Genomic DNA, 17,027 nt, shown 5'->3' with positions numbered 1-17,027 from the left:
TCAATGCGAAAAGTCCGATTGTATTTTTTTTTTTTTTTGGGGGGGGGGGAAGGGATATATAAATATATATATATATATATATATATATATATATATATATATTATAGAGAGAGTATACATGTATAATACACACATGTATAATACACACATAATGTATAACTTCACATCTTTTTGTTTTATTGTATATTCATTCTGTTTTTACAAGCTCATAAGTCCTTTCATAATGTTTTCCTCCAAATAGACATGAAAGGATTCATTATACTCCTGTTGGCCGCATTGGCCACGGCCGAACTCGCTCCTCTACATACCCACAAAGACCGTATCCCAGGACGGTATTTGGTCAAACTCAAGGTGAGAAATACGCTCAGAACGATGTAAGATGGAAGATCTTATCGCTGTGAGTTTGAAAGTAAAACATAATAATACAAAAAAGTATCAAGCCCTCTATGTCAAGGTGCTTTTAGCACCCGAGCGTATTAGTTATCAGAAAGCAATTATTATGGTCAAATAAGACTCGATGAAAGTGAGGCAAAAATCGTATTATTACGATATAATTGAACGATTGTTCAATCAAAACGTGTTTTTTTTTATGTGTGCATGTTTTTGGTTTTCGTTTCTGTGTGTGTGTGTGTGTGTGTGTGTGTGCGTGTGTGTGTTTATGACTTTGTGTATCTGTGTCATAATACGGGGTCTAAGAATATAAACACTTCCTGTAAGTCCTGTGCATTCCAAAACTGTTTTTTTTTGCATAAAATTAATTTTTATATTAATTTTGGAGAATTCGAGAGACAACACAATTGCATGTTTCATAAAAATGTTTAATTGATATTTTGTGCTTTTTCTTCTCAAAATGTGAGGATGGTCAATATGTTACATCATTTTTATTGTTGTATTTAGTCTTTATCATGAGTACCGATTGACCGAATATACGAATTCAAGTGTGTGTCAGCTTATTTATTGTTTTACTGTTCTGAGAGAACTGAGCAGATTTGAATTGAAATGAGCTAAACTTATTGATTGGTTTATTACCATGAGTTGCAATGTTAGCTGTTCAATTACGCGTTGACCATGTTGAAATACATGCTTATTGACAATACGTCGAATTAATCCTGAAAAAGAATCAATGTTCAATTCAGACACTACCAGGGAAAACTTGGGGTACTAAGTAGAAATTAATAATCGTTTTCCTAGGTCAGCAAGGTCGAGCAATATCCTGGGTTCATTATTATTCGATCTTTCCGGATTTTTTTTTTGTAATGATTTATAGTGTTTAATATATATCATTACATAATCATTTATGATTTACCTACTGTTTATATAACGATTCTTTGTGGTGTTTTTTTTTTTTTTTTGGTCAGTTTAAAAAAAAAAAAAACAACAACAACCACATGAGCACCATTGTCCCACAAACCCCCAATTCTAACATATTATGTAAATAATGAACTATGATAAGGATTTATCATACTCAGTATTGCCCACACACCGTAATGTTGGCATAAGCTAATCGGTAAAAATGTTATGAGCATGATCAAATGAGATAAATGAGCGTTTGACAATGGTAGCATGCTATCTTCCAAAAAAAGAAAAAAAAAAACTGCTGTGCGATAGAGTATGTATGTAGTGTCCTTTTTTTTCTTGCATATAAACATCATTATTCCACTCAGTCAGTTTGAACATGTTTGAAATCGACCGACCACAATGTGTAACAGTGACTTTTTAATCGAAATTGTGTTGCATGGTACTCTGTATTTTGCTTTTCGTTTCTACCCCTGTTCAAATAAAGATTATCAGGTCCAATCATTATGACGAGATTGGAAGCAGTGTATCAAACAGGGCGAACTTAATACTTCCGCCTATATCTCGGATGTTGGGCCTAAATCCTTAATGTGCCCCTCGAACGTTTTAAGAAATGCTTAAAACATTAAAAATGTTTTCAGATCAAATTCAGATCAAATTTTTGTATTGTTCCACACGGCGTAGCATTGTCGCTGACGTTGCATCAAAACTGAAAGTGAAGCTATTGGAAAAATAACAAGTTCAATGGGAAATGGCGGATTCAGTGCTTTCAAAGAGTGTGAAATCTTTGAGTTCGCACGGGATTTACTAAATTTTACAGTTCCCCCTTTTCCAGTAATGTAAATAAAAACGATTTATTTGTTTATTTATTATTTTACTTATTTATCTACTGATTCATTTTTGAGGTCTGTATTTCATTATCCATTATCAATAGAATATGAAAAACAAACAAATAAATAGAATGTTGGCGAAATATGACGCAAAAGGAATCCTATTTCATTCCTGAGTAAGGGAACATAATGTAAAGGTAAACATGCAAACTAATTTCATACTAAATGTGCACTATAATTGAGAGAACACAATGAATGTAAAGTTTGAAAAATAATCTATGTTGGTGATATATCTTTATTGATATCCTTTGAAAGTAACAACATAAAGTGTTATTGGAAGTAGTACATATGCTTCATTGCCCCCACCCATCACTTGCCCATTATCATTTTCTTTAAATTATTGTGCAATTCTGTCAGCAAAGTTCAACAATTATTTCACTTGCAACCGCAGTGGTGTTCAATGTCGATTCCTTTTTATTTTATCTCGCAGGCCGGGAAAAGCCTGGAGTCTACCATCGCTTCACTCGGTGACGTCAGAATAATACACAAGTACAGAACAGTGTTTAACGGCTTTGCAGCGGAACTCACCAACGACATGGTTACATATGTAAGTGGATTACAATGCTTGAAAAAAAAAACAACCACATGTGTACAATGTCTCCGTCTAAAAAAAATAATAAACACAACAAAACACGATATGGTGTAACACTATTTCATTAATTTTGTTTCAAATCGTATGCAAGCAATACCATCACACACGACGAGTCTCCGAATATATCGATAATGTGTTTGTTACCTGCGCTTTATATTTGTTCCTTTTTTTTCATGAGAAGTCAACGTCTTTAAAGGGGAATTCAAGTGCAGTTGAAAGTTCTCTGAAAGAAGGAGTGTTTTGTTTTTTTTCAGGAAACAGTTCTTGAACAGTCAATATGAATATTCAAGTAGTGAAGTGATGATATCATCCCCTCACTACTTGCCATATAGTTTGTACATAAACACTCTAAATTTCAAGTTTTTCATTCAAACGCAATTACGCTCCATCATGCCCATAGTCTCATTGCCTGATATATCTAACTGATCATTACTCTGAATTATTCAACCAGGAATGACATCATGTTTTAAGCTTCAATAACAATGAATAACAGAAACATTGAATTTTCGTCATTTTCTTTTTGTGTGTGTGTGTGTACATGATCAATGAAAAATTGTGAGGTGGTGACATCATCACCTCACTCATTTGCATATTCAAATCAACTGCACGAGAAGTCACATAATTTTTATCCGATTTTGATCAAATTTTCACTGTTGTACACTCGTAAGATTTTACTCGTTCTTACCAGACTAACTTGTAACTGGACTGGAATTCCTCTTTATTACAATCAAGCTTTTTGGTGGATCCCTCCATTTCCATCCTTATTACCAACTCGTACCAAAGTTTATTTTTCCTTCTTTTTTTTGGGTCAAATTGCTCATTTTCAGTTCTAGGAAAAAAAAAAACATGGTATTTCGTTTGTCCTTTGCATATCGGTCTGTGATATATGTCTGTATGAAAGATGCATTTTGTGGATGGGAATGAAATAAATTCAGTTCAGTTCAACTCATTTCAAAAAGTTGACCGTATTAATTCATTGTCAAAGTTAAATTCTTAATTTCAAAGACGGACCTCTTTTATTGGCATTGCTTACGAATCACGATTTTCTCCCACTAAAACGAGGTAATGTTAACGAACGATGTCCAAGCAATATCACTGACGATGATTTAGCCCAGGTATGTGTGTGTGTGTGTGTGTGTGTGTGACGTAAGTGTCAAGCATGTGTTTCCCAACGTTAAATCACGAATTTGGGTCAGGAGCATGTTCTGATAGTGAAAAACTTAAACGTCACGGAGAACGTCAATCCATTATCTTTGAGCAGCTGCGAAGCTCCGGCCTCGTAGAGTACATCGAAGAAGACGGAATCGTGCGAGCCTCCTCGGTCGCGTCGTGGGGTCTCGACCGTGTCGACCAAATCTCGCTCCCTCTCAACGACGAGTTCAATCCAATAGGTGATGGGTCTGACGTTGACGTGTACGTTATTGACACCGGAATCAACGCTGCCCACCAGGACTTCGGAGGACGAGCGCAAATCGGTTATGACGCTCTTGGTGGAGACGTAAGTAAAAGTAAAAGCACAACAAAACTTAATTTTGCCTGACACATTCTCCATTTATCATACCTATCTGAAAATCTTCCTGTCAACCCCTCCTCCCTAAAGAGAGATAGAGATTTTTTTTTGTGATCATAAACGTATTGCAGGCTTACATAAAGCTACTCAAGGAGATCACGTTCCAAAGACATTCATTTGATTCTTCGATGGGTATCCCGAGAATTTGTAAATCGTCATACTCTTCATCGTTTTATATATCGGTGTGTGTGTGTGAATATTGTAGATAAATATTTGAATGAAAGATTTGCCTTTCAAAAGGTTATTAAACTCTATAATACGTCTAATTCTTCTATGATTAAAAAACCCCCCAGGTTTTCTCATTCTAAATCTCACTGAAATGCACATTGCTAATGATACAGAATCAACAAATTAAATGAAATCAAATCTATGTGCAGGGTGTCGACTGCAACGGACATGGAACCCACTGTTCCGGAACTGTCGGCGGAACTGTTTACGGCGTTGCGAGCGGCACGAGAATCTTTGGAGTCCGTGTTCTGAACTGTTACGGCTCTGGCTCGACTGCAGATGTAGTCGAGGGTTAGTTGACATGCAGTTCACGATAACTTTTCTCCAAACGAATTCTTGCTAGCTTTCCTTCTTTTTTTGACTGTTCGTCTATCTGGAGGAAGCCTTATATCCTGATATAAGCCTGATATCATTGGTACAGAGAGGTATTCCACCGCATACAACGACACTTGATCGTCACAAGCCACAATTGAGTACCCACGAATTATACCAACGTTATCAAAAATGTTGTTTTCTTCTCCGGCATTACAAGGTCCTTGCCCACAGGATTCACATTGTTATCTATGTTACCATTATTGTTATTATCGATATTTTATTAGTAGTAGTACTATCGTGGTAATTTATTAGCATTATTCGTGGTATTGTAGTAGTAGGCCTAATAGTAGTAATCTTTCTCTTTATTATTGCAATTGTGATTTCTACTTCAACTACAGTATACTATGATTATTGCTGACACCATAATCAAACACCTTGATCATCATTCTCATGATTTCTTTCTCCGCATACCCCCCCCCCCCACACACACACACACATTCGCAGGCTGTGAGTGGGTTGCGAACAACCATGTAAGAACATCGGTTGCCTCTCTCTCCCTCGGTGGTGGGGCGAGCCAGACTACGGACGACGCCATTGCCTACATGGTCGACGCGGGAATCACCGTAGCGGTCGCAGCCGGCAACGACGACGCTGATGCCTGTAACTACTCTCCAGCTAGAGCTGCACCGGTGACTTTTCAAGGACAAAATTTATGGCACTGATGATAACGATGATGATGATAACAATAACTATACAATACCAAGCAGGATAATGCTTTATCGAGGTTACAGAAAGGCTTGTTCAGCTCCGCGGGTATTCCACTGTAGCCCATAGGCGTTTAAACCGATATTTTTCTCTATATAACATCCGATTTAGACTCTTATTTTACATCCCCTCTAGCTGTTATGCCCTATACTATGTCTAAAGGTTGGACCTGGCATTAAACATAGCATACACGACGAGATGCTTCATAATGATGATGATAATAATAACAATAATAACAATAATGATAATCATCATCAACATCATAATCATAACAGCGACAATAATGGTAGTAATTATAATGATAATACTAATAATAACAACACTAATAATATTCAATGTTTATTATGATAATGATGATAGTGATGAAGATAATTCATTATGATTAAACATAATCATATGCCGATGATAGTGGCACCAATAACAAATGATCTAAGTTGTCTTCATTGTTCTTTTCACTCATATTATTGCTGTTTCTGTCATTGAAATTACTATTCCTGTGCAGGTCGTGAATTCTTGAAACACACTGATTACGTTTGAGTCACTTTTTTTTTTTAAGTGAAAGCCACTTCTTGTTCAAGTCGACTTAGATAGATAGCCTAAAATCCAAGAAAATGATGGTAGAAGTTTAATTGAGCTGGGACATAATGAGAGTGACGGATTCATTGAGGTACTTGTCCATTCTTTTCCCATTGATCTCTGTAGGAGGTATCTGGATACCTCATTTGGCCCATTCACGCTGTACAATCAATTGGAGTCGTTGCGACGCCATCTTACCAGGCAAACTCTATGGGTATTGCACACTTTTTCTGGCAGAGATTGTCACTGAGATCACAATACATATCTCGTGACCTCCGTACACAAAGGCCCGAATTCACGAAGGTGGTACAAATGAAACCATGGTTTAAACCATGGACAAAAACCGTGGAGCGCCAAGTGTCGCACGGAATATTTGTTACGAAATCAATCATTTCGTCGATGAAATGATTATTTTGTAACGAAATAACAACATTCTGTAACTAAATGAACATTTCGTCCACGAAATGATAATTTTGTTAACAAAACGGTCGTTTTGTCGACGAAATATTCCGCGCGACACTTGGCGCTCCATGGTTTTTGTCCATGGTTTAAACCATGGTTTCATTTGTACCACCTTCGTGAATTCGGGCCAAAATGTATGAGCGATGTGCGCGGAAAGATGGCGGGGCGCGTTCGCGATTAGCCTATGAAATATCCAGATACCACCCATAGAGATGAATGTCCGAGCCTGAAGAAAGGGTGGCAACGTTCACAATCACGTGATATTCATATTGGACGATGCAATGCTATCATTCTGTCGCAGGCCATCAGTGTTGGCGCCACAGACGCTGAGGACGTGCGCGCCTACTTTTCAAACTACGGATATTGCGTCGATATTTTTGCCCCCGGAGTCTCCATCACCTCCGCTTGGTATGACTCGGACACTGCTACCAATACCATCAGTGGCACTTCCATGGCATGCCCCCACGTGGCAGGTTAGCCAAGCCTAGATTCGTTGTTCTCCAACTCTCCTTCAACGATATGAAACTAATATAATCATGTCGTGCTTTCTTTTACTCTACCACAGAATACCACCTCTCCTCCCTCAGAAAGTTGATTTCGATATTGACATAACTGTATAGTCAAGTTAGAAAGGGACTTGAATAGGTTAGAACAAAGAAAATGGAAGAGAGAGTTCTGGACAAACAAATCGCAACGAAAGCAAACACGGTTTTATTTCGAGTCATTAAGACATTCTTGGGGGATTTTTGGGAGCAATGTTTTATCCTTACATAGCTATCGAACTTTGCATTTTATCTAAATCTTTGAAAAAAAAGAGTTTGTCAAAAAAGGAAAATTAATGAATCAGTTTAACTGATTATTCTTTTTGTGTTCTTTCGATCATATAATTACGCATACATACATACATACCACATAAAAATTGTACATACATTATAATTTATACCTATACGTAAATGTATCTATTTCCACATCTACTGTTGATAAGCCTTCAAATAATAAGAACATCGAGAAAAATATCTAGGCCCTAAAATGGTAAAACGCTTCTGTTTTTCAATTGGCCATTTGTATTAATTTTGAATAAGTGTACGTTTGCCAAAACCTTTTTATTCTGATCTCATAATCTTCAACTCTTGAATTTTTCTACACGTTTCTCTGCGCATTTCCCGTGTCATCATTTTGATATCCAAATCCATTTCAATGTACAGCAAAAAAAAAAAAAAAATAACAAAATAACAAAATAAAAATAAAGGAAAAAAGGAAAAAACCCAGCAATTTAATCAGGGCTCCATGGAATTATTAAGTGATCAACATTTTCCTTTTTTTTCAGGCGCTGCTGCAGTTCTTCTTGGCATTGAACCCGAGTTGACCCCACAGGAAGTGAGAGAAAAGCTGCAGTTGAAGGCGAATGGCAACGCTGGAATCGGCGACTTGCAAACCGGCTCTCCAGATCTCCTCCTGTACATTGGCGAAGGGGACGCCGGGGGAGGATTCATTACTGATCCCTATGCCCCCATTCCAACCAATCCCCGTAAGAATCAGTAAACGCCGAACGATCGAGTTTCCAGTTTGTTTCAATGTGCGCCAAGTGGTATACGTTTGTTTATTTGTTTTAGTGTGATTTTTGTTTTGTCTTTTTTTGTGAATTTTGATGGCCTGTAAGCGTGTTAGTAAATGTGTGTGTGTGGGGGGGGGGGGGGGGGAGAGGAGGGAGGTTGTGGGCAGATAGTAGGGTCATTGTGGGCTACATTTACAGTCTATCCATGTTCATTCATTCATTCATTTCATTTATTTCATTCTTTCTTTCTTTTCGGCAAACATAACACGAAATGAATTAGAAGATATAACATGGGCATGTATTCGACTTTACATGGTAGATAATAGTTAACACATACAAAATTATACATGCATACCGGCAAAATACAAACTTATGTCTGGAGAAAAAAAAGAGCAAAGAATTGAGAGGTCCACTGAAAAGCATACTTGTAAATTGTGGACCACTCAAAGGATTCTTCATGTGAACATATTAATTTTGTTTACAAAGACAGGACAGATTAAGACAGGAGAAACACACGACATTACATGACTTGACAGAAGGGTATACCATTGAAAGTAATAAAGCACAAAAGAATAATGGACAGAAAGGAAAGAGAGAAAAAGAAACATGAAAGGAAGAGCCAACACGCTGAACATCGGGATCGAAAGAGGGAATTGAGGTGCTTCGAAGCTCGAGCAGCTGAGCAAAGTTTGTACAAATAAGATAATGTAAAAAAAAATACACAATGATGAATTCAATGATTGACGATGAACCCTTAGGTTGTAGAGACCAGCTAAGTAATGAATAGTATATATCTTAGTATGAATACAACAAAAAAAGTTTCAACTTACGCTTAAACGAATTCAAAGATAAAGAGTTTTTTATATCACAGCTTAAAGAATTCCAGAATCTAGGGCCAGTGTAAATAAATGTATTTTGCGCCAATAAGTTTCTCAGAAGGGGTAAATGAAAATCATTAGATCGCCTGGTGGGATAATTATGAAAGAATTGATTTCTTGGAAACATTGAATTAAAGATGCTGGGAAGTGCATTTGTGTTATAATTAAACATAAACTGACCCAGCTGAAAGAAAAGAAGAGCTTGTTCGCAAAAACCGATAATTCCATTTTTGCCAAATGGAGATATTTGCGATTAGAGGTCAAGAAAAATAAGGAGAATAATAAGAACAATTTTGCTTCTTTTGACCATAACTTCAAAAATGTACCTTTATATTTAGTGACCAATATATCATGTAAAAGGTATTATTTTGTACTTTATGACAGAGACTTATCGGTTTTTGCGAACAAAGTCGTCTTGCTCTTCACTAAAACAAATCTTTAATTTTTAAAATCTTATATTTCACGAATAATGGCTCTGCATGGGAACGTGCTGAAACGTTACAAATAATACGAAGTGCCTTTTTGTGTGTGTAATAACAATAGTTTATCTAATAAAGTTTGATGGGCACTACCCCATGCTAAAATTCCATAATTAAGATAAGGTAATATTAATGACAAATACAACGTCAACAAAGAAGACATTGGGATATAAGATTTAAGTGTATTGATAATACCAATATTATGCGAAATTATTTTACTAATATAAATAATAATCCTCATCTGGCAGACAAATTGAGCAATTGATAATGCTCTTATGATTGGCCTATATACTAGGCGATGACTTAGGATGAAAACAGAACAGTTTCTTTTTGTGTGTGTTTGTGTTTTGTGCTAACTTTCGGATTACTTTACTTTCAAAGTCTTTTTTTTTCAATTATTTTTATAAGATCCCGTGAACAAGAAAATGTGATTTAAATCAATAAAATCATTAATTTTGGAGTCGACCGGAAACAAGTTCAAGTATTATTTGCCACATTTTCTTTGTGATTCTCATTGTCTGCGGTGCGTATTATTTATTGCTACCCAAATCTATGCTACTAATTTGATACAAATGTGCCTGTTAGTCAAATGAACAGCTCCTTTCCAAAAGGTACGAAATCCACATGGTTAGGAGAAATATCTGGACTTTTATTTCACACGCTTCTGAGTGTTTTTGTGCAATGACTTTATGTCCCACAATAGTAACCCATATTTGGATAAAGAAAATGTGCCTCACTAAATCTTCGTATCTATACTGCTTTTTAAAGAATTAATATTTCATTTGATTTTGTGAATTTAGCACCTTCTTGAACAAATATTTTAGCGCAGTGATGTAAAACACGTAAATTTTATTTTAGTGACTATATAGTTTCTGTGACTTTGTGTATTTTTTCAGGGATGATTTGATATCTCTACATATTCTTCTCTCCTGTTTTCTCTGCATATCTCTCCGAAGACTATGGATGCATAGAAGTGAACGTTTTTACAGCTAACAATGAAGTAATATGTGGGTCATCTGGAAAACTACATAGGCAGGAAAGCTATAGCCAGCCTGGCCTTAGTCTGGGGTCAAAGTGCGGCCAAGTATGCACGTTGGTTTTTGATTAGATCCTGCTGGATTTAGCACAGTTTGGAGCAAAACTCAGTTTTCATTGCCTGATTTCTCCATTTTCTCTCAAGAATTTCAATACCTTGACCAAAAGTTTGCCATAGGGGACTACGAAAGATGAATACATTTTTGTCAAAAAGTTCAATTTGATGAAAAATGGATTAAGCAGCGTGTGGAAGGAAACTCTTTAAATAGTGCACTGACTGTCATGTTTATGTTCATGTATTGAATTTGTACATTGGTTTGATAAGTGATATCTACTTTCTTGGGATCTATCAATGTGTTTTGAGGTGGTTTTTTTTTTCCGGAAGGGTTCGTTAAAAAGTGTGAGCTGTCAGATTTTTATGCCAAGCGATCATTCCATCTTATTTTCTCTTTTTGTTGTTGTTCTTAGTGAAATGTGTCTTTTCGTTCTCTTCATCCTTGTTTACGGTTTAATATACAATTATGTCTTTTTCGGATTTGAATAATGTTGAAACATATCTTGTACAGTATCTTGCCTGAGTCGCGTCATTTTGTTGCTTTCATGTTCTTACGATACATAGAAAGTTGATTTGTTCAATATTCAAAAGCAACAAAACAACAGAAAAAGAAAAGTAGCCCAACTTGACAAATATAGCTCAATTTGATTTCTCCCTTTTATCGTTTTAACCTGTACTTTTGTTCCGTAGCACCAGCAGGATGCGGCGGATATTTCAACGAGTCATCGGGTTCCTTCACCAGCCCAAATTATCCCAACAACTACGAAAACAGTCTGACGTGCGACTACCTTGTTGTTACCGGTGACGGAAAGGCCGTTACAGTCACTTTCGACGATTTCAATCTCGAGAGCTCTTCATCCTGCTCATATGATTCACTCACGGTATGTCTCAAACAGACACATTTACACACAGCCACACACGCATAAACACAAACATGATAAATATTATGATATATTTACAGTTATGAAGAGTTTTAATGCAAAAACAGTATTGTACAAATTCATCAACCTTAGATATTTGAGAATGAATCTACTGAGCAACAAAGAAAACGATTTAAATATAAGTTTTCCTAGCAAATTTCATTGTATTGTCATTCAGTTTCATATTCAATTTCATATGTGACCATGCACCTCAAAACAAACAAAAAGTCGCCAGACATGAATTTTTAGTTAAGACCATATTCTGAAAGAGCAGACTTTAAGCTTTAAAATGATGTGTAACTCAAATCAAATGGACTCTCCTAACCTATCTAAATATTGGAAAGAAAGCACAAACTCAGGAAAAGTGTGAACTGAGAAAAGAGGCTCTGAAGTACAGTGTCTATTCAAGCGCTTAATCTTTACCAAACCGTGCTGGCTGTGGGATGAATGGGACAAAAAACAGGAAGTAAACCACCAGAGTAACAACAATGAAGGGATTATCAGATTAAACTGAAATTAAGCATGCCTCATTAACACATTCTGTCCATAATAAATGCCAACTTTCAAAGCAGTAGCACTATCCTTTCAAAAGTTATTAGAGTTGAACGTGAAGAGTGTGGACAAGGTTTTTCAGAAATGAAAAAGGGATTCTAATTAGACACATGTAATCACACTATTCTACCAAAAATGTTCGAGATAAACTGCTAAAAAAACACACTTTGCTGCCCGTTTTATGATACCAAATTTTGCATGATGTAAAAGAAGACCTGCTCCTTCAGAAAATATGAAAAAGTCAAGTTTGGCTAGGTTGACCCATTTCACTTATTTTCAGTCCTCACGCAAAATCAGTGTGTGCGACTTTATGTTCGTTTTGAGGTGCACGGTCACATATTCAACTACAGTACGTTCATGCATCGAAATACCGTCATTAACAATCGTTTTTCGTCATTCAAATTAAATAACGCGGCAACCGATTTCGCATTTGCGCATTCTAATTCTTTAAATGCGCATACATTTTCGGCAATGGCTATTCAACTTCGTCTCAACCTGTCGCCAGCTCATTCCTAATAATCAAATTCGCACGTAAGCAATAAGTTCGCAATTGGAGCATTCAAATTGAATCTGTAAGGTGTCCATTAAAAAAGTGCATTACATGTACTGTTTAACGGGTCTAGGGCAATTACCCCCTGGGCAGTTACCCCGGACCCTTCCCTGGCCCTACTCCTAATCCTAACCCTAACCGAAACTCCTAACCCTAACCCTAACCCTAACCCTAATCTTTACTCTAACTTTACCACTAACCAGTATTTAGCGGGGGGGGGGGGGGGGGTAATTGCCCTCTGGGGGTAATTGCCTGGATACGCTGTTTTACACGTACTGTATTTCAAATTGAATGTTAGGAACATCTATGTGGCTCACAAATGATGATGAAGATAGACATGTAACACGAAAATCACAAAAATAATGTGATGATAATAATTGAAATAAAGATTTAAAATGAAAATTATAAAAACAATATGGTGATCAAAAAAGGAGCTTAAAGATGAAAATTAAAGACCACAAAAACAATATGATGATCATGATGTAAAGAAGGATTTATACTGAGATAATAAAGGTGACAGTGAAACTAATGATGATAATATGCATGATGATGAGACTACTACTCCTAAAAGTAATGATGATTATGATGATTATGATAATAATGATGATATGAGTACAGGGGCGGATCCAGGAATTCCGTAAAGAGGGGGTGGGTTTACAAAATTAAAGGGGGCGCACGCACCCCTCCCCCATCTTTTTCTTTTTATTTCTTTTGTTTCAACAGAAAATAAAGGGGTGGGGGGGGGGGGGGGGCGTGCGCCGGTTGCGGTCCTCCCTGGATCCGCCCCTGTGAGTATGATTTCTATCATCCTTGATATCAGTATGATTATAATATATTATTTATTTAAGATCTATGACGGCGCTTCATCCTCGGACAATCTCCTTGGTGAGTGGTGCGGTACCAACAGTCCCGGGATTGTGACCGGGTACAGCCAGTCGATGCTCATTCGATTCAAGACCGATTCCTCGCTGACCTACTCTGGCTTCTCCGCATCCTACGTCACTGGTGAAGCTGGGACACCTCCTGAGACTGTGGGTGAGCTTCAGGAAAAAAAACATAACAACAATAACACTCACATAACAAAGAGAAAAACAAACGAACAAACGAAAACAGAAAAAAATAAAGAAACAAACAAAATCCAAGTAAGTAATTCTGTATGTGTGGTTTGTGTGTGTGTGTGTGTGTGTGTGTGTGTGTGTGTGTGTAATCGAATTTCTAACGTTTACGAAGGCGCCCTCTCTCCATCTCCCGAGAAAGTCTTTTGAATCGTTGGGATTTCAAAATAATGACGTTTCGTCTAAACGTGTTTCATGTTTAATTTCAGTTATAAAATCTTATAAATTTTTGACGTTGACCGTGTGCAAACAATGTGATCGATATCAAAGGAAGATACAAACATCACTATCACATGACAAAAATCTAAACTTGTCCCTTCAAAAGATGATGACGTAACTATATGGGCGATACTTGGAATGAACAATAATTATGTAACACCATAAACAAGCATGACAATGCGAAAAGACGAACGGCAAGAGTTAAAGGGATGGTACATCCTAAAATTATATTGCTTTGTTTGAAAACAAAACAAACAATCAGAGATGTAGATATGTGAAAATTCTGGGGGAAAATCAGATACACAAAAAGTTATGAACTGATAAAGTTTAGAGAGTGGAAAGACGAGTTGGTAACTTTGTTAGACGTAGGTCGCGAGCAGCTCTCCATTTGTTTTGTACACAAAATTTCACTAATTTTCATTTCCTCAAATATTTTTGGCACAGACAGAACTTATCTGCTGAGAAGAACATGCAAAAACGGATTATTCTAATTGTGTACCAAGAACAGATCTGAAGAAAATTTGAAGATTTTGTTCGCAAAAACCGATAAGTCCATTTTTGAAGATTTTGAAGTACGGTCTTTGTCATAAAGTACAAAATAATACCTTTTAAATGATATATTGGTCACTACATATAAAGGTACATTTTTGAAGTTATGGTCAAAAGAAGCAAAAATTTTCTTATTATTCTCTTTATTTTTCTTGACCGTTAATCGCAAATATCTCCATTTGGCAAATATAGACTTATCGGTTTTTGCGAACAAACTCTTCATTTTTTGTTCTCGTGAGAAAAATGAAAATTGGTGACATTTTGTGTTCAAAATAGAATGGCGAGCTGCTCAACATCTATGTCACACAGAGTTGCAACTTTTTCTTGCTCTCTGAACTTTAACGGTTCAAAACTTTTGTGTGTGTGTGTGTGTGTGTGTTGTGTGTGTGTGTGTGTCTAATTCTCACCTAAATTTTTACTGATCTACTTCTTTGATTTTTTAAAACAAAGCAGGATAATATCAGGATGGACCTACCCTATAAATGTCAATGCATTGTGTGTCATGATCGAAGATTAATATACATTTTATTTTGCTTTTAATAAAAGGCATCCGTGAAAGGAAAAAAAAATCGTTTTCTGTCTTATGGCAGCGATACCAACGGACGAAATATATGTCTACCCTTGTTCTACAGAGACTTTTTGTCATAGGTCACTAATCGGAAGCAACGTTTCCTGCTTCCGGCCACCTACCGAAGTGTATCCGATTGCAGTGTGACGAATCCGACTTTGGTTGACTATTAGGTGTCAGACTTGATCTTCATCGGACGATCTTGCCTCATCGGATCACCGCTCGACACGTCTGACACTGACCTGATAGTCCACCATCACTAATCGGAATCGTCGGACTCTGATCCCGACACTTCGTTGAGTGGCTGGTTTACACGAAATGTACTGCAAGGCTGTACTCACCAATTAGTCAGCGGAACAGTTTATCTCACACACACACACATTATATATATATATATATATATATATATATATATATATATATATATATCATAATGTTAATCTTTTGCAGAATGCGGTCATGTTTTCACCGAGGCGACTGGACAGTTCACTTCGCCAAACTATCCCGGTAACTACGACAACAACGAGGACTGCTCTTTCACCATCCAGGCTGAAGCTGGCGAGACTGTGACACTCAGCTTCAGTGTGTTCAATGTGGAGAGTCATAGCTCGTGTGGCTACGATGCTGTCCAGGTACAGATTTTCATTTTTCTTCTCTTGCAGAGGAACTGAAGTAAATGATAAACTCGACCACTGCCGAAAGAGTATTTTACTATTCTAACGGACAAGTCACAATTGACATTTAATAAGATTTGAACAAAAAATATGAGCATGACGAAAATGCATATTTTCTTTCATATGGTTTCATTGAACATTGCTCTCGGCTGTAATCATATACATAACTTTTTGAGACGATGATGTCATAGCTGGAAGTATCTAAACTAAACTACATGATGTACTAGTAGTTTGTTTATTTTTTTTCTTTTTTGATCCTAAAGAGGAAAAGAACATGTATTTCCTAAAATCATACAGTTGTTGTGGCGTTATGTCAAATACTTTGTTTAGGTCTCTCTGAAAAACAGCCTCTTGGCTGATTAAGTGCTTTTAACCCCGTGATTAAATAAAACCAATGAACAAAAAAATAAACAAACACCAAGAATGGGTTGATTCATGAATGATTTGAATGGAATCAATAAATATCAAGGAAAAAGTTTTCGATAACATGCCCAAAATGGCATAGCACTTTGAGAGTACCTCTTGAAACCTCTAAAACTTCTGAACTTTAATGGTATATACAGTTTCGTGCGTGCGCGCACGTGTTGCTGCACAGGTACGCTAGTATACATTGCCTAACGGCATTTTTTTATTTCTATGCACCTTTTGCAGGTGAGTGACGGTGACAAGAACGTTCTGCAGAAGCTGTGTGGCTCGGAGATTCCGGATCCTATCATGTCGACCAATAATGGAATGTTGGTGGACTTCACGACCGACGGTTCGATCACCTATACTGGATTTGTGGCTTCCTTTGTCAAGGAGTAGTAGCTCGCATTTTTTTTTCGCTCGCATTTCTGTTTTCAACGCATTGGCGAGCATTAGCCGATATTCTAGACAACAAGCGACGTAGATGAATTATTTTTGGGTGGGCTTTCATCAGGAAAGTTATCACATGTGGCAGAAAATTAAATTTTTCATGCTTACCTGGTAACAACTGAAATACTTTAACTGAAATTGAAGTAAACCTGAAATACTACTGTCTCTAGGAGAGATGCCGAAATTTTACATTTAGTGATGTTTCATTGCAAAAAGTCGGGTGTTCAATACGGAACACCGAGCTTGTGCTAAATTTCCGATGCGCATTTGCGGTGTTAAATTAACACACACTGGTATCACTTAAAAATATAAAACTTTTCAAATTAGGT

The 17,027-nt window shown here is 36.8% G+C and overlaps 1 protein-coding gene across 1 annotated transcript; it reads left to right on the top strand.

Annotated features, from left to right (window-relative positions):
* Positions 1 to 243: 243 nt before the first annotated feature.
* On the top strand, positions 244 to 16,647 carry LOC139731652 (extracellular serine proteinase-like). Its single transcript, XM_071642542.1, has 11 exons — positions 244 to 351; positions 2,617 to 2,733; positions 4,040 to 4,276; positions 4,726 to 4,867; positions 5,396 to 5,580; positions 6,996 to 7,167; positions 8,022 to 8,222; positions 11,387 to 11,577; positions 13,567 to 13,753; positions 15,620 to 15,801; positions 16,495 to 16,647. The coding sequence occupies exons 1-11, from the start codon at positions 244 to 246 to the stop codon at positions 16,645 to 16,647; spliced, it is 1,875 nt and encodes a 624-aa protein (XP_071498643.1).
* The last annotated feature ends 380 nt before the right edge of the window (positions 16,648 to 17,027 follow it).

This window comes from Diadema antillarum, unplaced genomic scaffold (genome assembly GCF_040938485.1).
Source record: "Diadema antillarum isolate AM-2024a unplaced genomic scaffold, OU_Dant_1.0 seq00000382_RagTag, whole genome shotgun sequence".
Taxonomy (NCBI): domain Eukaryota; kingdom Metazoa; phylum Echinodermata; class Echinoidea; order Diadematoida; family Diadematidae; genus Diadema; species Diadema antillarum.
This window is presented reverse-complemented; position numbering and strand designations above follow the sequence as displayed.